We start from the raw sequence: 24,981 nt of genomic DNA on the forward strand, positions 1-24,981 counted from the left end.
ATAATATTATTACCTATAGTATAATATAATATACAGCTATAAATAGTTTAGTACTTAAATATCTGTTGTGAAAGTATTTAAACCAGCTTAATATAATAATATGTTTGTATAATATATATAATTGTAAAGTAGCCTCGAAGTAAGCCCGAAGACCTCACGAAAAATAGTCGAGGAGGTGCAAATAGGTCGTTCGAAAAAACGTCGAGTTAATGTTTAATATTATATTTTCACGCTTACGGTAATAAGCGGCTTTCCATAAACGCATTAATGGGTAAAAACATGGGTGTGCTTTTTTATGATACGATTAGTTTTTCATATTCCGAGGAACCTATTATATTATATTCAATACTTCTTGAAAATAATCTTAAATATCTTTTTGGCTTTTAGCATTTAACAGTTAGTTTTAATACGTACCAATATGTATATTGTATAAGTATAATATGATATTTATAATTACGATTTGGTCTAAAATTATATATTTTACCATAATTATACCTACCTACGAATATAATTGTATAAAACATTTGGGTTCTATATTATAATATATTATTATAATGTGTTAATAATAAGTAATATTACATATGATATCGTGTGTGTGGAGACAAATTTTTTATTATAGGTAGCAGGCTTGTTTTTCTGTCCTCGCGAATATTATTGCTGTTGAACAGTCGATGCAGTTCTTGACTTTTTCCAATCGCTAAATATCAGGTACACTCCAGTCCCGTACACAGCCGCGTTGATAATTCCGAACACCTAATCGTTGCAGGAAAACGAACAAAAAAAAAACAGTAATATTAGTAAGTATACCTATACAGATAACCGAGTCACTACGAACATTGAATCCGTAATACACGCTTATTGTATTCGGAGTGTTACTTTGAACGACGAACACTCGCATTATATTATTTTTTTAAATTCAAAAGGTTTACCAGATACGAGCTAAGCTCAGTAGGTGTACGTATTTATATACCATATAATAAGAGCTGATAATATGGTATATAAATGTATTATAATGTTATTGAATTATACTGTACTAAATGAATAAATAAGTATCTTAATTCTAAAAGTCTAAAGTCTTAACGTGGTACAGCTTCAAATAGGTACGCTGCTATTCATAAAATTACAGTCAGCTACTAACTACCTACTCCGGTTATCTAAACTTCGAATAGCTAGGTGCCAGGTACATATGGAAAATAAACACAACTGCTCCTTCGAAATTTTATTTATATCTATAAAAATCATCTTCTTTATGAAAAACAAAAATATATTTTTAAAAACTTTAATAGGTACTTTTCAACGTACTGAGAGTTCGCCTACTGTTAAATTAATTATCCTGCAGTATTATCATAGCACACTTACCCCTGCAGCTATGTTTGGGTTCCTGTAATAAGACTGATACGGCCTGGACCAGGCCGCAATTTGTACGATGAACGCGACCGTGTATAGGACGGTCAATAGAAGCGTGTTGAAGAATTCCTGAAAAAAATTTATGTTTCGTATTATTATAATTTATAATATTTTATTGGCAACAAAATCGTGATGGTGAATTTTTATCAGATAGTTAGTGTATGTTTTGTGTATTCTGGGTTCCAATTTTTTAAACTTTATAGTACCTACTGGACACTGCCGTGTCTCATGGCAAGGTGGTTTAAGTCTTAAATAGTATGGGTCATGATGTATAGAGAAGATCTTGTCTACTTTGTGTTTTGAGTATACTGTGTGCAATACTTAGTATGTAAAAACTGTTGTATTTTATGAATCACAGTTATTTTCTGTCATAATAAGACTATAAGAATATAACATTTTTTGTTAAAGTATTGTCATAATTACTCTGTAGGTACCTACTCTATATTATTAGGTATCGTCAGTATCGGAAAAAAATACTTGGATTAAACTTACAATCTACATTTTTATCCCCCAGCTACCATGATAGTACCGAAACGAGCTAATTTGTCCAATCCAAAATTGAATGGCTATTTATAGAACTTTTATGAAACTTACAGATACATTGGTCGAAAGCTATATATTTGTGTGTTTTTCTTGTGTTTGACCATGAGGTAATATATACTATGGTACGTGTAATGATATAATAATAATAATAATAATAATAATACCGTAAGCACCCAATTGATTGGGAAATTAATAGCCTCCCGAATGGAGAGTAGGTAGACAAACGACCAGATGGCCGTTGCTATGAAACTGATGATGACCACGAACAGGAACCAATTGGTACCCGGTAACCTGGCCGGCGAGGCAAGTGCCAAACATATTATGCCGAGTATCTGAAATTATAAAAAAACATTTACGTTAAAAAAAAGTCATTGTCAATCGGCAATCGACGATTACGCTATATGCAAATATATAAAATAAATTTATACATTTATAAATCATAAAATAATAGGTATGAATATTCATCACGATTATTGAATACTGATAAATGAAAATTATCATTGTAATCGTGTTGAGAATATAAATAATATAATATTATTATAAGGTGCAGTTGTTCTCATTCTCATAATATATCACTGATGTACGTATTTTCACGTCTATTCGCAATGTTTGAAACTGTATGTATTTCTATGTACCTATAGTATAACTATAATTGAAATAGGTTAGGATATTATAGTACCGATTATTCGGTGATTTGATTTTTAAAGGAAAACATTTATTTAAAAAACTACGTAAGCAATTTTTGCACAAATTGAGGTAATGGTTAATGCGAGGTCATTAAAAAACAATATTTTTGAAAAATAAAATTGTATTTTCTGTCATTTTTAATCTTTAATCTTTAATCTTTAATACAAGTTGTTCTACTTTTTTTTATGTACATTTTTAATTTCACATTACTAAGCAGAATATTTTCCGGTTTGATAACCCATTTAGAAGTATTTTAAGTTTTTATGAGCGGAGTGGAGTGAATCAGTATTCAGGGTGGGTAACCCCGTAAATGTCGATCCACAACTGTTCACTTATGTAATCTAAGTTATGACTAATAATTAACTATACTATATAGTTAGAAATTCGACTTTTATTCATTAAAAATACTTTGAAAAATATTTTGCTTTTGGAATTAAAAATGTGCGTGTTGTTATTCATAAAAGCAAAAAACTTACCTATCAAAAATGATAACTGTAAAATGTACATTTTTTTCACACAAAATTTCATTTTCTAACGACTGTAATGAATTAGGCAAAAAAGTATTTTCAAAACCGTTTATAGTTTTCGAAATAACGAGCGAGGCTTCCGGCATGTATATCAAACAATATTCTATCGGTACCAAAACATAAAGGAACCTTTAACAAACCCGATCGCCCACTACATCACACGCAGCAACAGTTGTACCCACTAATCGTTAGTGACTAACGATATCAAAATATATTTCGACGAATATTACTATACCCATATATACGTTACACCCAGTACAATAATATAATGACGATTTAATCTATTTCAATACACTCGTGTTGTAATAAGACGTGTGCGACTGTATTATTGTATATATGTGTATATTACAGGTACGTAAATAGGTATAGACGCGGGAAAAAAAACTAAAAACAGAAACGAAGGTCACCCATATACCTACATAATGTCGTATTACACGTATAGGCAGATGGATGATATTATTAGATGTTTAATAATCGTTTGCAATGACTGAATACGATACGTATTTAATATAATAATATGTACATAATAATATCTACACGTCGATAATATTATAATATTAAATCATAGTTCTCCAAATGCGGTATATAAAAATATAATATTATTATAGAGGACAATTAATGCCGCACGCGCGAGCTTCTCTCAACACGACGATGCGGCCCACGCCACCAAGTCTCTTGGCCATGAAAACCGACGAATTCACAAGCCGCCGACGTTTTGTCGGTATTGTGTTTGTACATTGTACCCCATAACCTACATATCTATATATATTAATAATTAATGTATATATATACATCAAGTACAACCGCGGCCGCTTATTTTTATGACCGCACGGTCCGCACGCGATTCAGGGTGTGATTGCGGTGTCTAACGATTTTCCCGCCGAAAACCCCGTAATAAAATATATATTAATATTGTACAATATAATATTATACGGCACGCTGAGCGAAAATAATATTATAACGACCAAGGTAACCTATTTATTATAATATATAAGGTGCAATACATATTACAATAAGCGCGTGACATATTATATTAAAAACAAAAAACTGCGCGTTAAAGTTGTTCATCTGGCGCAGCGCTGCTTATATTTATATACATTTTTTTATGCGCTTTGTCGATTACAGCGCTCTCACCCACAGTTTTCAAGTTTTCAAGTTTTTTAAACGAATATAATATTATTACTTCGGGTGGTTTGAGAACGGAATAAACAGATGTTTATGTTTAATGTACATAATAATATAATAAAATGCACAATAACAATGTGCGCACGACGCCACGACGACACATGCACAACAAACAACCGGCACTGCATTCGTTGCGTCGTTGCGATATTCAAAAATGCCGCTAATCGTCCCTAGTAACCCCCTCCCCTGTACCTTTGGGACCAATACATTTAACTCCTAAAGTGTGTCTCTTTACACTTTTAATCTGAAAAAACTGCTGCAAGCCGTATAACTGAGGGTAAAAAAACTTGCGGCTATTTAATGTTTATTAGATGCTTTGCGTTTATATAAAACTCACCATATTTTTAATTAATTTTAAATGTTCTGGCCCGCTAAGAACTTTAAATTGTATGCATGGTCCTCGAGTAAAAAAGTTAGGAGTTCCTTTGGCAAAATACTGTGATTTTTTTAGAGGTTTATATACATTTTTAAATTTTTTCCATCTTGTATGGGGAGAGGTGATGACCGAAAAAAATGATATGTAATATACACAGAAATGAGATTGGCTAGGAATTAAAATATATTAATCACACTAAAGTCGTCGGACAATGTCGCACTATCTTTCAGTATTTATAATTAACCTTGACTTGTAGCTGGTTTCGACCAGTTAGTACTTTAGAGGCGATGTCATAATAATATAATGACAACGGTTAGCGTGTTTGCGTCAAGACACGTTAAACTGATTTTACAAAACTTAAAAAATTTGAATATTTTTTTATGTTGCCCGTTTCCCAATGAGTATTTGAAAATAGCTTCCACGCATCTATATAATATGGTCTCGACGGTGTATTTGACTGAACTGAATGTGGTTAAGTTCGAATCTAGTCGGAGATCTCTGAGTGGGTTGACTTTGGAATTATGGCTGTGGTGGAAATAATAGAATAAATCATATCTGGCTTCTTTGAGGAACATAATCATTATACTGCTCTGTCACAGTGGCTTACACAGTTACACGGATATTTTGAATGGGAGAAGTTATACTAAATAACAATATAATATACAATTTTATATTACCTATTATTATTATTATTATTGAATTATTATCATGTTTAAATTTGAATTGTTTTGTGTTAAATTACTGTAAAGGGCTTTGCCCGTTAATATATATAAATAAATAAATAATAGAATCAAAATATATTTTTAATTTTATTCATTTTGATACATCTATACTTGTAGTAAAAATGGGAGACTCGGACTGGTCTGTAAACTTATTCGATTCTTTGATTTTTATTGATTTCGAATGGGTTTTAAGAAAAAAAAAAATTTTCCCCGTCCTATAATAAACCATTGATTAAATATGAAACACCCATAGTCACAGTGGTCAGACGACAGACACTCGTCCATCCCCTTAGTTTCGCCACTGATATATACCAAATATACAGTGTTATGGCACAATAATAAATGAATATAGAATATAAATGTTAAATACCTAGGTAACTATACCACACAATGAACGATGTTACCACATGAGTACAGGAGTGGACACTATTGAAGCCACGACGTTTATACAGGTATGTCGGTATATTATAATAATTTATTGCCGAAAGACGATACGTGGTGTGTGCATAATATTTTACTTATCGACCGATCGATTTCATATTATTATTCCCATCACCGCCACAGTCGCTGTTTAGTATTTTCTTTTCGCCGTCTCGCGTATATAGCGGTTAAAGTACCGTTCGCGCGAGGCACACTCTGTAATGCACTAATGCTACATCATAAACGCATACATATTATATTATAGAAGGACGACATGTCCACATAGGTAAGTGCACCTATTTATATATATTGTATATAATATTATGTAAAATGTATACACTGCCCCGCGAGTCGACTGAAAGAGTGGTTTTCAACAAGAAAAATCCCCGAACAATGGCTATTGCTACCACACGAATCGCACATCACCGATATGCCTGTTTATTGTTATTATTATTATTATTATTTCTATATTATATAACCGTGATATAATAATGTTTGCACTGCACTGCACGACGACGGCGACGAGCCTCGAGTACGTGCAGATATTTTTCCATTGAAAAAAACCGATTTTTGTACATTATTTTATATTATTATGTATAGGTAGGTACTAGAAAATTATACCGTACGATTTTCGACCGAAACCCGGCAAAGAGCTAGCCAGTACGACGTCGTCATTATTATTATTTTTACTACTATTATTATTATTATTATTATTATTATTATTATTGTATATGAAATTGTTTTGGTAGTTTTGGATAAAAAAAATATAACTCACGTTATAGGTATATCATAATAATATTACTCGGCATAAAATTAATTATTCTGCACGCAGCACTGTAAAGCATCTTAAGAATTTTACCGTATTTTATAAAATAATACAATATATTATGTATACATCCGCAGTGGCAGTATGCACGTATATAATAGGTAACCTGCAATAGATATACCGTATACCGTATTTCTGCAGCATACTCAATATATAATATAATATTAATTTTATTATATATAAGGACGACTGTGAACGATGACCTCTTTCGCCTTTGAGCACGCAATCAATTATAATATGTCAAATATATAATATTATTATAGACATAAGCATAATGTATCATTCATATATAATATTATTATAATTACAATAATTATATTTAAACATTATCATACCAGTATAATATTCCTGCAAGAAACACCAACAAACACTAACTATACCGGAAACGGTCCTTGCAATTCTTGACCCGACAACTACCGCAGGAAGCAATACTATGATTATCCTCTCCACCAATATGAAGCCGGACTCGGACCGTTAATGTAGCAAAACATCGAGTGAAAACACATTGCAAATAATTATAATTTTAAGAGTTGATTGGTAAGTAATTGGTAATAATTCACAGGCGATGCCTTACAATAATAGTTATTTGTAATACTTTTAGTGCACAAAAAAAATCTTTTAAGGAATCCGTCTAGGAAACGGTTAGTACCTACTTAGAGTCTTGGGGAACAATTATGAAACGATTTAGACGAGATACGTGTCATTTATTATCGTATGATTAGTCCAAACTTCTGACTGGTAAACTCAACCCAAGCGGCCACGCATCATATTATCGTGTATACATAACGTATCATCATCATTCATCACGAGACATATCCAGGGTGACTTATAGCACGTTCACCCTTATTTTTTCCTTTAATAATGAATTTATTCAAATCCTGATTTATAGAATATTAAATATACTCAGACAATTTTTTAAACAATTTTCAAATTCTTGAATTTTTTGTACTGAAGTCTTGTGTAGCGATAAAAACTTCTGTTTTCGAATCACTTTTTACTGTAAATTATTTAGTGGACAATTTTTTTGAAATATTTGATGTAGGTACCCAATTCAAAATTCAAATTAGTAATTGCTTATAGTTATTAAAAAGTTTGTACTAAGGTCTAAGAATATAATAATCTTCAAAAATGGGTTTACAAAAATATAAAATAGACGTCATATTGGATTTAGTATTTATTATACTTGGGCTATTTTTACAAATTATTAATATTAATAACTTAAATTTTCCATTACCAAAAACTTTTTATCCTTAGAAAACAAAGTTATATAACTAAAACATTACTATACAGTACACACACACTTTGATTCTGGATCAGATTTTAAATAACTGCATTATTGAAGAAAAAAAGGGGTGAGCATGTTTGGTGAATCGCCCTGTATAAGAAAATAAATGTAATATTTTTGTTATTTTGCGGCTGTGTACTACTTTCTAGGGAGTGAGTGTCGACAATATGGCTTTAAACAAATTACAATTGAGCTCTAACGATATTTGTATCTTTCGAGTGCAGCAGTGACGTAAATAATTAAGAGAGAACAGCTGTAGGGAGGGTTCCTTTTCAAAAACTAACTATTGTAAAAAACTAAACAATTACATATTGAAAAAATAATACAGAATATTATCATTGTAGTACGATTGCATTTTCTTGAGCAATTATTATAGGCCCAAGATGCTCCCCTTCAACGACCATCCTAATTCATGACTCTTGACTCTTATACAACATTATTATAATTATTTAAAAAAGAAAACGTTTCGAGTTTCCGAACCACGCAATCCGTGACATGTATTTTTTTTCCCGGAAAAACGCGATTTATAAAGTCAACTTTTTATTTATTTTGTTGACATGTTTTTTTTCTTCTGTTATTGTTGAATTTCTCTTTGTGAGAACGAACAGGAGAAAACGTCGTAATTGCGTCGGTTTAATTGTCGTAGAGAAAAAAAAAACTCCATAATATACCCGCTGTACTATATATGTATAAAGGGAACCCGATTACAATTACACTACCGATTAATACGCGCCAGACCGTAGTTTTTCCATTATTTTCGTTTTTTCTAGCCTCGCGGTCATATTCATTGAGCACCACACGTCGAATTTTGTCACTAACTCGTAATACCGTCAAATTTAATTACAATATATTATTATATGTTATTCAACGAAAGTCAATTTACCTATAATCTATTCATGTATGTACTTCATAAGCGTACAATAATATATTGTTTTGAACAATAGCTACGTATACCTAGGTCCTGTACTATATAGATACATCGATGAAGTGTTCGATAAAAGTACATAATTATTACAATGTAATTTTTTCACTCTAAAAACTCGTTAATGTCAAAAAATGTATATTATTTACCTTCTGGCGACGACAACAGTGCAAATACTGTATCGTATAATGTATATAATAATATAAAATGTAGGCTCGAAAACCCAAAAACGATTATTTTATTGCCCTTATTACAACGATAATATAATCCCAGTTTTTTTCTAACGTAACCTCTACTGTCAATCATATGTATCGACGATTAAATCAATAATTATTATATGCGGTATATTTCTCGAGGTGACATAATATGGAAATCTAAGTTTCGAACTTTGTATATGTTGTTCACAACAGATCATTATGCACATTGCACACTATTTATACTGATATTTTTATTATTATGCTATTATAATTTATCATATACCATATTACCATATTGTATCTTGTTTAATGTTTATCGCTGTCACATTTTTTTCGATGATTTTCTAATTCAGTGCTTGACACTGCAGTGTACCACTGGTTATGCGCCTATTACAATAGTAAATAGTATATACGATACGACTGATGCGTGTCTATTTTTAGGACGTCCAAAAACGCTGCAGAAGCGAGACTTAACGTCTTAACTTTTATTGCAATAATTATTACTGTATGGTGCAGTATGTTGTGCCATGTTTCCATTGAACCATTTCCGAAACGCATTTCAATCGTACAGCACTTTGTTTTCAATTGGTTCGACAAACGAATAGAATATATCATGATGATATATTATGTACCTATTTCTAAAAACAAAATAATAAAAACACTCTTAACATCATAATATTGAATATGATTGATTGAACAAGGAACTAAGGAACATATAAATTATAGTATATAGAATTCAGCAAGTATAAACGCTGCAGCTACTTTGTATAGAAGTCAGGAACGTCCATTACAGACGGGCTGCAGTATAGTTGCATGTATGTATGTACATCGAACGAAATTGAATGGACGTTTTCGAGTATCCATTTATATACTACGTCCTATGGTGGATATATTTTGTTATGTCTCTCGAAATATATCGTCGAATTTTATGTACACAGTATATGACTATTGACCGGAGTTGAAATAGTTTATTCGAAACTTCAGGTTTTCAAAATTAAAGGTACACGCATATGTTTTTGTATGAGCCTCTGTAATGCTTCTTGCATTTAAAATAAATAACACGTGCATACTCTGTACTTATAGTAATTATTCTATCATTTTCCGATCACTCCCCAACCGTATGTAGTCTTTTTTTTCTTAGCAATAAAATATGAATTAAAAAAATTATTATTTATGCGTTTTTGCGAGCACATTGCAACTGTTTACGCGCGCGCGAGTTCGATGAAAAGTTTCACGAGAATTTAAAATTCGTTCCATTATAACACATGTCATAAACGTCACATGTATTTTATTTTACACCGACTCATCGCCGTCGTGACGCGATGACGCAAACGCGTTACGAGCGATATTCGTATTTCGGTATATTATTGTACAGTTTAATACCTATAGTAATATAATATATTATTATACGTTTATAATAATATTATATTCGCTCCGTATAGTTCCATCACACAAACTAATATGGAGACGTTCTGTAGCGACGGTTTTATGAGAATAATATGTTCGTGTACCTACACGTACTAGTGACACTATTATATATACCATATGGCATATACCTATACGAGTCATCTATGCCATGCCCATATTATGCATACTCTGTGCAGTTGTTATAAAAATGACTGAAGTCTCGTTGATTTTTTTTTATAAAAACGTACCTACGTATTGTGAATTATAGTCTGGAGAGACGTTGATACAACCTTTTAATAGGTATATTATAGTCGGACGTCAACTCGGGTATAGCTAGGGAACCCATATTATTATAATATAAGCTTTCATTTCTGTGGGAATTTCGTTTTTAATGTGTAGGCATAATAGTTGAATATAATATGCGAACACTACTCATATGTTATGTTCATTATATTATACCAGACCGTAAATCGCGGTACCGATGAGGTTTAATAATATCGTGTCATGACGTGTATATTATAATTTATAAATTATAATATAATTGTTACGTCGTCGGTGCGGCTGTACTTATATGCTTGCAGCGAACAACAATAATTAAACAACAAATATATATTATATTACATGTTTACATAATATTTGTGATGATGACTGAATCTGCCGTCGAATAATAAAGTGTTATGAAAATAATAGTAATATTTAAAATCGAAATAAACGTTTTTTAATCAACCTTTTATTAAAAAAAAAACCTTCGACAAAACTGCAATGATAAAAATATATTTCAGTAATTAGGTATACATACATCGGTATTCGGTATATGTACCAAGTTATCGATTATTTTTATTGTTCACATTATTGATATCTTAATACTTAATATATTTCAACCGTGTAATCACTGCTGCAACCGTGTAAGTATCCGGATAGGCGGTTTTTTCTATAATATGGCTAATACACCCAGTCACGTATAACGGAGGAGGGTAAAGGGGTTGCGGTTCAATAATATGATAATCGACCCGCGAACGTGTTCTGAAAAAGTAAATAAGTAAATGAGTTTACTCGTACACCGTATACTTACACATATATAAACGTACTTTGTACCTGCACACACATATATATATATATTATAATACCTATATACTATGATACATATATATCGTCGCAAACGCGACCGTCCGTATAATATATACTATTATAATATAGGCTCACATATACGATACGCGATTACACGCGTGAAAAATACGAGTATATAATACTAATATATAGTCCATTTAACGGTATCGAAACGAACGGCGTTCAAGAATACTGATTAAGTGTTGGTTTTTTTTTGTACATCAACGTATACAGCTGCAGCTGCAGTGGCGTACCTATATTATGTGTGTGTTGTACAGGTTATAAGTTGTTGAACTATAGCGACTATATATTGGTATGTATACTATATTACATACCTACGAGGAATTATATCGTATCAACGCTATGCACTGTCAAGCGTGCGATGAAATAATGTGTATAGGTACCTAACATGATATTGTAAGCTGTAACAAGTCACTTTTGACGTACCAACTATTATAATTGTTATACGCAGTGGCGAATCCAAAGGGAGGGTAATAGGGTAAATAACCCCCTCCCCATCCCCTTGAGCTTATTATATTCAAATTTATTACATTGTGAATTGTGAGAAATACTAGTAATATTCAGCGTTCAGTATCGTTAAATAACATATATATGTACATCGATAATGACGTATCCAGTACCCACTACCCAAAAGAATGGTGATATTAAAAGGTATGAAAGTATCTGTTGCCCCGTTGGATAAATTTTAATTACCCTCTCCCCCCTTATAAATTTCTGGATCCGCCCCTGGTTATACGGGCGGATAGTACCTATAATGAAATTTACAAGATCTGGGAGTAAACTGCGGCAAGGGGGGGGGGGGGTATGAGTCACTGTGCGAGTGTACTTAAGACGGTTTTTATGCGGAGAGTCGAAACATTTTATAATTTCTAAATCATTTCTATACAGATTCATTCACAAAAATACAATGCATATATTCCACACATTATGTATCAATGAATAAAATGTTAAGTACTAAGTATGATACTTAAGTATTCAAAGGTTGAAGTAGATATAGGTAACATGCGTGACAAACATTTGTATTGAAAATGTATAGTAAATTATTTGTGATATTCTTATATTAAATTGTGTTATTACATATGCATTTTGAGTTATTAAACAAAATCTAATTTTTGCTTGTTCATTTTTGCGAATATATTAATGATTTGAGCATTCAATGGTAGGTAGGTATAGCTGAATTTCCTTATTGGAATCAAGTATGCCAAAGTGATAATTCTCATAAATATATTAATATAAGACGTGTGTGTTTAAAAAAAATATTTCAAATCATTTGTATTTAAAACATAGATAAAGAAATGAGCAATATCACAATATGTTATTAAAATTAAAACATCCAAAAACCCAGATACAATTTTTAGCTACTTTCATATAATTCATAGTTTGGTTTTTAGAACATATATTAATTATCATGATAAAAACTAATTTTCCTCATTATACAATAAAGTATAATCTTTAATAAGGTAATGTTAATTATAGGCTACGGAGAATTCCTCCATACTCGTGTGGAGGGAGGGGGCGCACACATACCACTGGTATAAGAAAAATGAAAGAGAATTGCATCAAGGATATACATATACATACCTACATGTATACATAAAGTGATATACTTTAATATCTAGTGTAATTTTAGTGGGTTTGTTATGATTTTGGTGGAGTGTCCTAGTGAGGGACTTGGGCAGTCTATCAAAATATTAAGCTTATTTGCAACATTATCTTGCGGCAATAAAGCTTTTTTAAAGGACCATTATTTGGGGAGTGGACGATTTTTTATCGAATTATTGCTTCCTCTGCCTATAGTCATCAATACTCATCAACGACAAGAGTTATTGTTCACAGAACTCCTGTGGGTCATATTAAATTATGTATATTACCTATTCGATAGTCAATACAGACGGATTGCCGGATTGATGTCCGGGAAATGTTCGAGCTCAGCAGCTGTTAATTTTAGGGATATAGTCGAGAGATCGGAAAGCCATGATGATGATACATCCGCGAAGCGTCACGTCCTATTAACGAGGTGCTCTATGTATATGTCATAGGATATATATAACTGCTTGGTCTTATGACGATGCAAGAGTAGTATAATAATATTATTATTGTATTTTTTACGGCGCGCGGGCGGACGGAATGCTAGGCAGGACGTGTCAAAACGGTGCAGACTGCGATTTCTAATCTCGTCGGTATATGCTATATACATTTAAAGAATAAGACGACGGAAAACCGAAAAAAAATAATTTTCACCGACGAAAAACGAACTATTTGTCGAAATGTTATTAGTTTTTACGGGTCGAAGGCGTTAAAAGGTTCCGCGCGAGCGCATTTTACACAACGTGCATAAAAATATCTTATAATTTTTCCGCGTCCAATCTAAAAACGATGAGTAAGTGGCATTCGCATGTTCGCATATTATATTATGTTGCAGCATGTAAACACATAATATAATATTATATACATGCATAGTACTTTAACGTCATGTTCGTATCTATCACATATGACGTATTATGTCGGTATAAATATCATTATAAGGCCAAGATTTGAATAAAGTAGTACATTTTATAGTAGGGACAAATACTAGAATAATACATTCAAGTACATAATTTATTCAATTCGTGTCACAGAAATTTATTTAACAGATATATAAGTATTGGCACTTCAAAAGTGAAACTTTTCATTTAATTTTGTTTTTTGACATTTTTATGTCGTATCATAAATGTCTAGAGCGTCCCTATATTTATACGACAAATTTGGAGTTTAAAGTTAGGTACTTCAAAATATTATCTCAAGAAATTCTGTTAGTGATGTAAATGCTCACAAATTTAATACAAGTATAAAATGGTCACATGTATAATTTAACATTATCTCATATCTTCTTAGTTTCATATTGTCATATGTTTAGAAATAATGAATTAATGAATAATATATAGCCAGAAAATTATGTTGTTTAACAATAAAAACTGTTTCTATCTTCATTGTTTACTCTTAAGAATATTGAACTTCTTTAAATAAGTTTATTGTACTATAATATTTTGTAATAAAAAAAGAAAAACACTTCCAAGTAATTTGTGTATACATGACCTTTTTAGCTATTTTTAATAGTTTTGGAAATTTAAATCCGAGACTTCTGACCCACATATTATTTTTAATAAGTCCGAAATGTCAACAGTTTTTACGTGTTTATCATCGGTATTTGCTTGACTTTTGGATGTTATGTACCATATTTATTACGTATAAACAAGCAAATGTACCATTGGCTTATGAAAATAATTACAGTTTTAACTATCATATTTTTTGTAATTATTTTTAAATAAGTTTTTAATTTGACCATCAACATTTTATGTTTAACTATACCTAAATAAAGTTAATGCGAAAAATTGTAATGTTAGTTGGTAAATTAATCTAAATAACGCCAAAAACTACCCGTAAGTATAATATGATTATAAAATTTATTGTGTACTGTATAATGTAACTGTGTAAGCCATATTTGTGTAACTTCTGTCTCCGATATATTACATAGATATTTTCGTTCGTGTACGTTGCCATGTACGAACGTATTATTATTGTGTTTATATTTTTAGCCGAGATGCATCTGTAAAAATCTTAGTGCAAAACGATCAGTAGCCGAGTGTGTAATGCTGCCTATCATATTTCATGTCTCATATAATATACCTATATATTATGTATAAATATATAATGATGTAGGTTTAAGAAAAATACAAAGTATAATCAAACCGAACATTATATTATCCATCTAGGTGTTATAACTGAAGTAGGCACAAGTTCATCCCATAGTAAATACTTGCTGAAAAATCCAAACAGCCAACACAGCTGCCCAGCAGTTTGTTGTATTTATAAACAGAAAAATTAAATATCTTTAAGGTTTGCTTTAGAATAAAAAAAAGAAAAATAATTGTAACCAAAATAAAAATAAATCTGTCAATTCATTTTTAAAGAAGATGGGTATAACGTGTATTTAGAGAAATTGTTAGCCCCTCAACTCACAATACGTTCATCAATTTGAGCTTTTGGCTGAAATATAGACCATATAAACTAAAATTAACAACAATAGTCAATTTAAGCCATTTAAGGTGTTTCATAAACCTAAAGTGCTAAATAGCGCTACAATAATGGATACTGGATAGTAATATAATATAGGTATCTTCTTCCTATTAAACATCATGTACCATTCTTGTCTTATTGTAACCATCATTGCATAAGTCATACCGTTAAATTCTCTCAAACGATAAAAAAATACAGATTATATCATTTATTTCATAATTGTTTAATGCTTAATAATGTGTACAAAAATACGGTCAATTGAATATCGCCTTTACTGGTATCGCGATGATGGTTACTTTACGGAACTTTCAGCCGACTCTAATATTGTATACTTACGAAGTTATATAACCGCGGTTGATGCAGCCGCAAACATTCTTCGAAGCTGCTATTTAATCGCTTTCTGCGTATCTTCGTTATTTATTTATGTGCGGGTAGGTCTCTCAGGTATATAAGTACACAATTGACGGCATATAATATTATTGTCACATACTCACATACGGTATATACACGACTGTATATAACTATCACGTTATTATCATTTCATATACGCATAGGTATATCTGTATTCTGTATATATATTTTATTCGTTTATATATTTCTTGAAAGCCGACGGATTGCTGTTTTCTTTATTTACAATTATTCCAATACCATAAACCTTTCGATACATAAATGTATAATACCATGATATGTATATAAACTTAGTAGACACGTTACACGTCCGCTCGTGGCACATCCATCACGCAGTAAAACTGGTAAAAAGTAACAATTAATATAATTGCATGAAACGCGATCGCGAATATGTCTCCACCGTCCAACGGTATCGTTAAAAAATGCCATTTTTTTATAATTGTATATAATAAGTAATAACTATTTACAATACGAAAATCAAATATATTTTGTCCAACGTCATATACATGTAATTTATGTCTTATGATTATTTTTTATACAATCACGTATATTTTATTCCTCTGCGTCATTAAAGTAATTTTTCACTAAATAGTTTTATACTCTAATAATTTAAGTTTAATCCGCAATTAATCGCGGTCCATTTATTCCTTCCACGCGCGGTCGCGTCAACAAAGTTAAATTCAACTCGGTATAGTCGCGTTTGATTGACCTGTGGATTGGGGGGTGAAGGGGACATCGATTGGACGTACGTCAAAGCATTGCAACGAGGAACCCTTATAATATTATGTATACATCGAAAACATTTTAACCGTGAAATTAAAAGAAAATTTTTTTCTTCAATTTTTCTAATTTATTAATATTTTATAGTTACAGTGACGTAAAACAATTTACTGTCACTCGTAGAAGGTAGAACTCACATTTGACAGTTTTAAATTATTTAATTGAAAGTCACCAAACTTTTTATGGATTGACGAGTGTTATGTAATTATATTAATTAAAAGACGAGAATTATTAAAAACGAATTATAACAATTAATAAACCAAAAAAAAAATATATTTCATCAAGCACGTGAATTCTCGTCTTTCTCGCAGTTGTAATTATTATATTATAAATTCATCGTTTAAACATTCTATACGCTTGTTGCTTGTTATAATATTTATTTTTTCAATTACCATTATATTTGCGATATGCGTAATGTTTGAATAAGACACAGTTAAATGTACATGATTCCAGAAAATTATGACAGTGTCATTATTATTCAGTCGGAAACCGCTCCCGAAAAGACATAAAATGAGTCGACTATTATATAGAGACATCGCAATACACCAAGATAAATAGCTGCCACCAAAATATAAGCCACTTAAGAAGACGTCACACCCGCATGTGTTGTCTCCGCCTTACGAATGTACAACATAGCAAAAACTGTTTTGGGAGGGACAACTTTAATCATTCTGTGTTTGTAGTAGTGGCTCCAAAATGTCTGAACATATAGAGTAGAAAATTATCTATGCAACAGCGTGCCTATATTTTAGATAACATAAATACAATAAAAGTTATTTGCTTCTAAACATTTTGTTTTTTTGTTTTTTCCATTTGCTTATAAAAAATAATTGGATAGTGTAATTAAAATAAAAAACACACTGTTGCACAGATAAAGTTCTTCTTTATGTGTTGTGAAAATTTGGTAGTTCTACAACAAATATGGTGCGAGAAAAGTTGTCCCACGCAAAACAGTTTTTGCTATGTTGTACATTTGTTTGATTATTATTATTATTCTAGGTAATATACATGCCTCTATCTAAGAAAACAATTTATACGTAGGTCTAGGTGGTTTTCAACATCAAAACATTTAATTTTTGTATTTCTTCTTGCCTTGAAATATCAGTAAAAAATGTTAAAACATCTACAGGCATTTTTTGTTTCCTTAAAAGTTATAATGCTTATTTGACTTGTTCACTTTTACATCCATAATCCATGTACAATATGCATGTATAGATACATATATACGTACATCTCACCTACATATTAATCTTAGGTCTAAATCTCAAAGGTCGTAAGTCTAAAATGGAAAATATAAAGGAAGGAAAAAACATTTTTGGTGTTACGACCAATGTGATTTAGGCCACCAACGCAATATTATACAATAATAATTTTTTACATGTCAAGAACAACAGTAAATACATTAGTATTACAAGAAAAATTAAACATATTGACACTTCCATAATAAGCATGTATAGCTTGTGATAGGAGATGATGAGTTCATAATCTATATAAATATATAATATACATTAACTAAAAACTACAACAAAAATTAATATTAGCGTGTATAAAACATTAGTATCTAGTTAGGTAAACTAATAAAGTTAAACAGATAAAAAAGAAACGAAAACATATAATATTTAACATTTACATTTTTAATGTGCACCATTAGCCACCACTTACTGTTGAACGTTGCATAATGTATATTACTATAACATATTTCGATTCACTATTCATTATCCTCAACACTGTAATTTATGAATTCAGAAGAGTGGAAGGCAATATGACTAGGTATCTACCTACAATAAGTATTATTATTTAATTTAACCCTCAAAATAAGACCAATGGGCTTTACTAATTATTATTGAAGTCTCGTATTATTTTGGCGTCGAACGGTGGCAGGTTTAACATTCGAAACGACATCAATATTACGTTTTACCAGTGCAAATCCATATCATCACGACCCCTATGGCTGTATATTATTGTTATTTGTTATCATTTATTACCGTATTATACGTATAGTATAGTATATAGCCATATAGGTATACCTAATGCCTATATGATGCTTTAAGCTTACAATATGTGCAATGTGCATATCTATGTGGCTATATAGTTGTACTATCGTTGTACCGACCCAAAATGTTCTTAAATTAATACACCAAAGTTAAAAGGACATCGTCGTCGCCCGCATTATGGTTATTTAGTTACACGCAATAATGTCCATATTATAATAATATGAATATGTTATCATTGATGGTTATACAGGACGTGTAAAAGGATTTATGTTCGATTTCTTTCTCACGCGCATAAATGAAATATAATATATATGCAAGGATGCAAGGTTATTGCAATGATAGGTAGGTGCCCCAATTATGTAGTTTTATCACGTCAGGGAATTCAAATTGGGGTGATTTTTTAATAGGTGATATAATACCTTAGTTACACAACTTATAAGTTATAAGTTAAATTAAATTTTGATGTCTCAACTTTGAGATTTCCACCTCAAGTGTGTATTTTATTTCAAATCAATGTATAAATCTAATTTTGATAATACATATATATAAATATTAATATACTAACCAATTTACTTATTATATAATTACAGATTGCGTACATTTTCAAATTAATAGCAATATATAAAAATGAAATTATAATTATAATATAATTGATAAAATACTGGACCCTTACCCTACCATTTTTTTTTGTTCGATTACAATATAGGTTAGATGTGCAATAACCTAGTATATTTCAGCCTTCAGGCATGCTCGAGCGGTTGTTTTGGGGCAACCGTCGTAAACCGTTCTATATACGAAAACCTAACGAAACTCAAAAACTATTTGTTCGCTGGAATATATTGAAAAAAAAAATATATATTATATAGGTATACTGAGCGCCTATTCATAATGCTTGTTTGTAATATTTTTACAAAGTTGCTCACGGTCACTGTGAAATTGTTTGTTTTCATTAGGACTGCAATGGTGCAACACGACAATACCTAAATAGTACTATGAATTATACTGATGGAACATCTCATTTAGCCCTCTATTATATAATATGGCGAAAGAAATATTAATGTGTATTGTGGAGTTTTATTTACTACACAGTGTGAAGTTTAATACATACCACATTGCCACCCTACTATTGTTATAGGTATTATGCAGTTTAAAATTTGCAATTATTATAATTTAAGTAAATGTAGAGACCATATTAATTTCATATATTCGGATTTTTACTTACGAAATTGGAACACATTTAAGTATTTACCACACCGACATATTTATTTATACACTTATTTATTTAGGTAATACATTTTATACTTAAATATTCATAGACCATATTACTATTTCAGTAGGTACTTATGTAAATCAGAGACTGCTTGTTCAAATCTCGATCCCTAATAAATCAATATATTTTTCAAAATATCATCTTAAAAAAAAATCACCCTGTATATATTATAAATAACGTATAAATACCTATTATACTACACGCGTACATTATTATTATTTAGTAGGTTTATAAACTATTATGAAACTATTTTTACTGCCTCTCATTTTATCTCGTTCTAATGAAAATAAAATAGAAACATATTATTATACGTATATATAAGGTAGTCATCGCGCGGTGTGGTCCGCCTCCGCTTTAATTATTTTTTTATTTTAATGCGAATAGAGAACGGACGACCGTCTTGTAATTACGATTGTATCATACTGTTCGTTAACCGGTAGAAATTGGTTTAATTAACGTTCAATTAAGACGTTTAGCCATTTGTCCGTCGCGTGTGAGAAGCGTAGGTATATACATCACCACACACATCACAGACCATAGATCTTAATAATCTTATCGCACGCCGCTGTTGCAGGTCAGTGTGTCGACGCCAATGATCATGACATTATATAGTGTACCCCGTAGATCGTAAAGTGCTTGCAGTTTGCTACAGGCGGAAGTACAGAGATGACTTACGAATTTACGCTTTACAGCAGGAAACGGGAAAATATGAATACGACCACGTCACCACGATCGCGACAACGTATTTATTAATGAAAACCTTCTCAAGCGTAGGAGTGCTTGCAGCAGCGCATGTACTCCGTCGAAAAACACCGTTGCAACGAAGTGCGTCCCTCCCGTCGTCGTCGTCGTCGTCGACATCGTCGTCATTCGTCCTACTTAAAACTGTGTGCACGCGGAACAACACCTGCACACACAAACGACTGACCTAATGATCGTTGATCAATAATATTATTTTTATATATTTACTGAAAGTGGATGATTTTGATGAAAAAATTAGGAAAAATAGTAGAGACAAATGTATTGTAGACTTCCGGAATGCCAGATAAATATAGTATAATACATATTATAATGGCTTTCTCTACATCTTCCCTTTGATAACGAATAATATTGTCTATTTTTATCAGTACCTCTAAAATTCAGAGTCACGAAGGATGGGGCTTCGGGCTGCTTAATATTGTTGTATAAGCTGATATAGTATAAGCGTGTAGGGAGAAGTCAAGGTATAAATTCGGAAGATTTGAAGATGTATTCGGAATGTATACAAGTAGACATATTATATAATATATTGCACATCGCTAGTGTATTTGTTTGGGAAGATTGTTGAGATTTCGTGAGGATTGAGTGATTTGTGAGGCCTCAATTGTTTTATTTGTATTTTGTATCACTGCCATAATTATTCACAAACTAGGCGATCAAATAACGATCTATCCGATCTATATGGTTTATAGATTAAAATATCAGGTATAGACTATAGAGGATAATTTATATCATATATTATGCATTTTATGATAATTTATTCCACTAATTTATAATGTTTAGGTTTAAATATGTGTTATTATTATGACAGTGCAATGTTAAATATATACCCACGAAATATATTTTGCACCTGTGTAAATTAAAAATGAAACTTGTAGACAAAAAATTCCCAACGAGTATTCTGAAATGTTGTGTACCTATCTAAATATCTATATAACGCTGTTTAAAAATAATCAAGTTTACATGCGGTTTGAAATTTGAATAAACAATGATAATATAATATAGGATATGTGTCAACTGTTTATGTTTTTTCGAGGAACATTTGTTTAAATTTTCATAGAATAATAATAATAACAACAGCTTTAATCTACAGGTAGCTGGTAAATACGATCACTCTGTATACAAACATAATATGTATATATTTCAGAAATATAATATATTAACGAGGAATAGAGCCGTAGAGCAGGTAGGTATAATATATAGGTGAACTTTTCTTTTCAGTCTTCCTTCGCGTGGGTTACCTCGTGTAGTGTGTCACAACAATATTATTCGTATTTATAAATATAATATTATTATACAAGTTATTCCCCCCCCCTCCCAGTGCATGCCCTGATAGCCCACAATTTTGTTTTTTATTTTACCGCATTCCGTTCGGATATTGTTACTAAGGCTATTATCTTGCAGCAGCACCGATCAGGTTTTTAATGGCCCGGAGCTTTGTTGTTGTAATTATTTTATAGACCAAGTCGTCCAAGTTTCAGGAATCCGTATATTATATATGAACATGAACGGTAAACGGTTTAAAGTCGTTTAACAAACACATCGAAAATCCATAAACAATAATTGAGGGGTGGGAGAGAGGATAGTTACAATCTGTCACCAGACCAAAAGCGTTTGAATGACCATTAATTATCGATCTCTCCTGTTTATTCGGTATATAGAATATAATATTAGTGCCTAAAGGTTTTACAATATTAAAATGTATTCACGCCCGAGTAAGAGAGTTATTAATTATTATTGCGACGCTTTCCTGCGATAATAATATGCTTTTTAAATTACAATTTTTTTCTACAAAACCGGCGTCTAAAAATAAAACGGTACGTACGTGTCACTTTTTCTCTTGCGTATGTGTTAACAGGCAAGTCGTTTGATATTATAATATGTGGTGGTGCGTTTTCCACGTCCGCTATACATTTAATGCAATGAACTGTTTCAAAATTACGACTAGTCGATTAAATTCGTTAAAATTTGTATATTATAATAAATATTGCAACGTAAACAAAACGTCTTGCTGTGTTTTAGTTCAATCAATAGTATAATATAATATAATATTATATTCTATTAAGATGTTCAACTGAAATTTATTATTTATAATATTTATAACTAGGGCGTATATTTTAGGACGCTGCTGCACATATTATTGTATGCTGTGTATAACTGTGGATACGCCGCAGTGACTCTATTTTTTTCTTCAAACCGTAAAAGAATGAGAATAGATATTTTTAAAACTCGATCTGTAAGGATTAAACAATTAACATAGGTACAGCTGTATAATAAAGCCGTCCAAGTGGTAACCATTTGGTGAGTGCAATACGGATCCAGATTTTATCTTAGGGTATTTCATATTAAGTATATAATATATAATACCATAATAGAGTTGTCCCTATCCGATTTTCAGTCCAGACACGTAAATAATTGCAGTATTTGTAAGATAATAAGACGTGTAATTAAATTTCCGTTTATATTATAATATTTTCATCCGCAATGCATGGTAATATAATAATAATTGTGTATGTTACTTTTTAGAATATGACAAAAAGCTATTGTAGTAGCCTTGTGGAAGTTAGGCGCGCCAAGAATGCTTAAACCTATTTTGATGGGTTTACACGCGGTGGTGGCTGCGTGGGGCTTGGCTGGTGGGTATTTCTTTTTAAGTATACACGCGCACTCAACATTTTTTATTAAAATAACAAAAACATGAATTCAGAATTGTATACGCATAGATTATAATATCGTGTTTATACTCGTAAAAAATAAGTGCTAAATGTAAAACACCAAAATGTGTTTCCCTGCGTAAACAATTGCAACAATTACAATAGCAATATAATTATATATATATATATATATTAGTTTGTCCCTAATTCCAATAAAACCTCAACACATAAAATAAACACACCACCGTTTGTTGATTATTTTAAACAAATGCGCGTTTACGGTGTTTACACAATAATAGTTTAATGATTCATAAGCTTAAAATTTAAAGCCAATATTAAAATCCCAAGCACTTACGATGAAATTATGATTTCATTGATAATTTTTACTATCCATAAAAAATTACGTCTTTTAGATTTACATTTTAAATAATTTTTTTAAATCTTTTAAACGTTTCGTTTACGTTAATTTGTTCCTCGACCACAAACACGAGATACAATTATTTTGTATGGAAATTGTTTGAATTATTTAAACTCGATACAAATATACAAATTGCATTTTATTGTTTTTTCCAGAGATATTCCATTAGGTACTCTGTTGTAGTGTTTTACCGTCGCGGTGTACGAGTTGACAGTTTATCTCTGACTGGAATATCATGATTCATGATTATGAATGAAGTATGGGCATATTATAATTAGGCAGGATTGTTATTTGTACATATTATTATTACCTACTATTATTCAAACGACTTCAACGGAAAAAAACACATTTTAATTTTAAAAGCGCTGGGGATAGGTCTAACGTTCAGAATATGTTATCCGACAACAAAACCTCGATGGAATGTTTCGGAGTTCGGCGACCATACAAAATAATAGTTCATTTTTACCAAAATTTTAATTTTTTGTAAAAAATCAATCACTACAATAATATAGTTCACCTAATAATATTATGTATAATACCTTTTATTATAATGTTTAAAACGTAAATATTTGTCATATAACTTACCAACTGAGCCAATTTCAATATCCCCGGTAAGGTTTTGAAATAATTGTAGTTGATTTCCACCCAAGAGAAAATGTTGTTCATGTTTCCATTTTCCACTCCTGGTTTTCCAGGTTTAGACTCGGGATTTTGAACGGTAACCACAGTGTCTGGCATTATTTTAATATATTTTTTTCACGGATTTATTTATAATGAAAAATTAATATTGTATATTTGTACAATATTATTGCGTTGACGTGAGGTATATCAATAATATCATGGGCCTGCGTTGACGTTTAAAGACTAATAAGCCCGTCGGTCGTTGCTCGTGTGTTGACTGGAATTGAACTACCTATTCGAAAATGTTCACGCCGAACTGCGGTCAGCCACACAGCCCGTATTCGTAAAGCGTGGAGTTTAGAGAGGGGCAGTCGCGTATGAACGAGAAT

At 31.2% G+C, this 24,981-nt stretch overlaps 1 protein-coding gene across 1 annotated transcript; it reads right to left on the reverse strand.

The window, feature by feature from the left end:
• Positions 1-514: 514 nt before the first annotated feature.
• LOC111032842 (CKLF-like MARVEL transmembrane domain-containing protein 8) lies at positions 515-24,898 on the reverse strand. The gene is made up of 4 exons (XM_022313297.1): positions 24,557-24,898; positions 2,115-2,282; positions 1,360-1,476; positions 515-753 (listed from the first exon to the last, which is right to left on the reverse strand). The coding sequence occupies exons 1-4, from the start codon at positions 24,707-24,709 to the stop codon at positions 652-654; spliced, it is 540 nt and encodes a 179-aa protein (XP_022168989.1). The 5' UTR covers positions 24,710-24,898; the 3' UTR covers positions 515-651.
• Between the last annotated feature and the right edge of the window lie 83 nt (positions 24,899-24,981).

This window comes from Myzus persicae, unplaced genomic scaffold (assembly GCF_001856785.1).
Source record: "Myzus persicae strain clone G006 unplaced genomic scaffold, MPER_G0061.0, whole genome shotgun sequence".
NCBI classification, from domain to species: Eukaryota; Metazoa; Arthropoda; class Insecta; order Hemiptera; family Aphididae; genus Myzus; species Myzus persicae.

Coding starts and splice junctions, on each gene's coding strand:
- LOC111032842 (XM_022313297.1), bottom strand. CDS start 24,709: ATGCCAGACACTGTGGTTACCGTTCAAAATCCCGAGTCTAAACCTGGA. Junction 1,477..2,114: donor CAATCAATTGGGTGCTTACG/GTATTATTATTA, acceptor AATTTTTTTCAG/GAATTCTTCAACACGCTTCT. Junction 754..1,359: donor ACCCAAACATAGCTGCAGGG/GTAAGTGTGCTA, acceptor TGCAACGATTAG/GTGTTCGGAATTATCAACGC.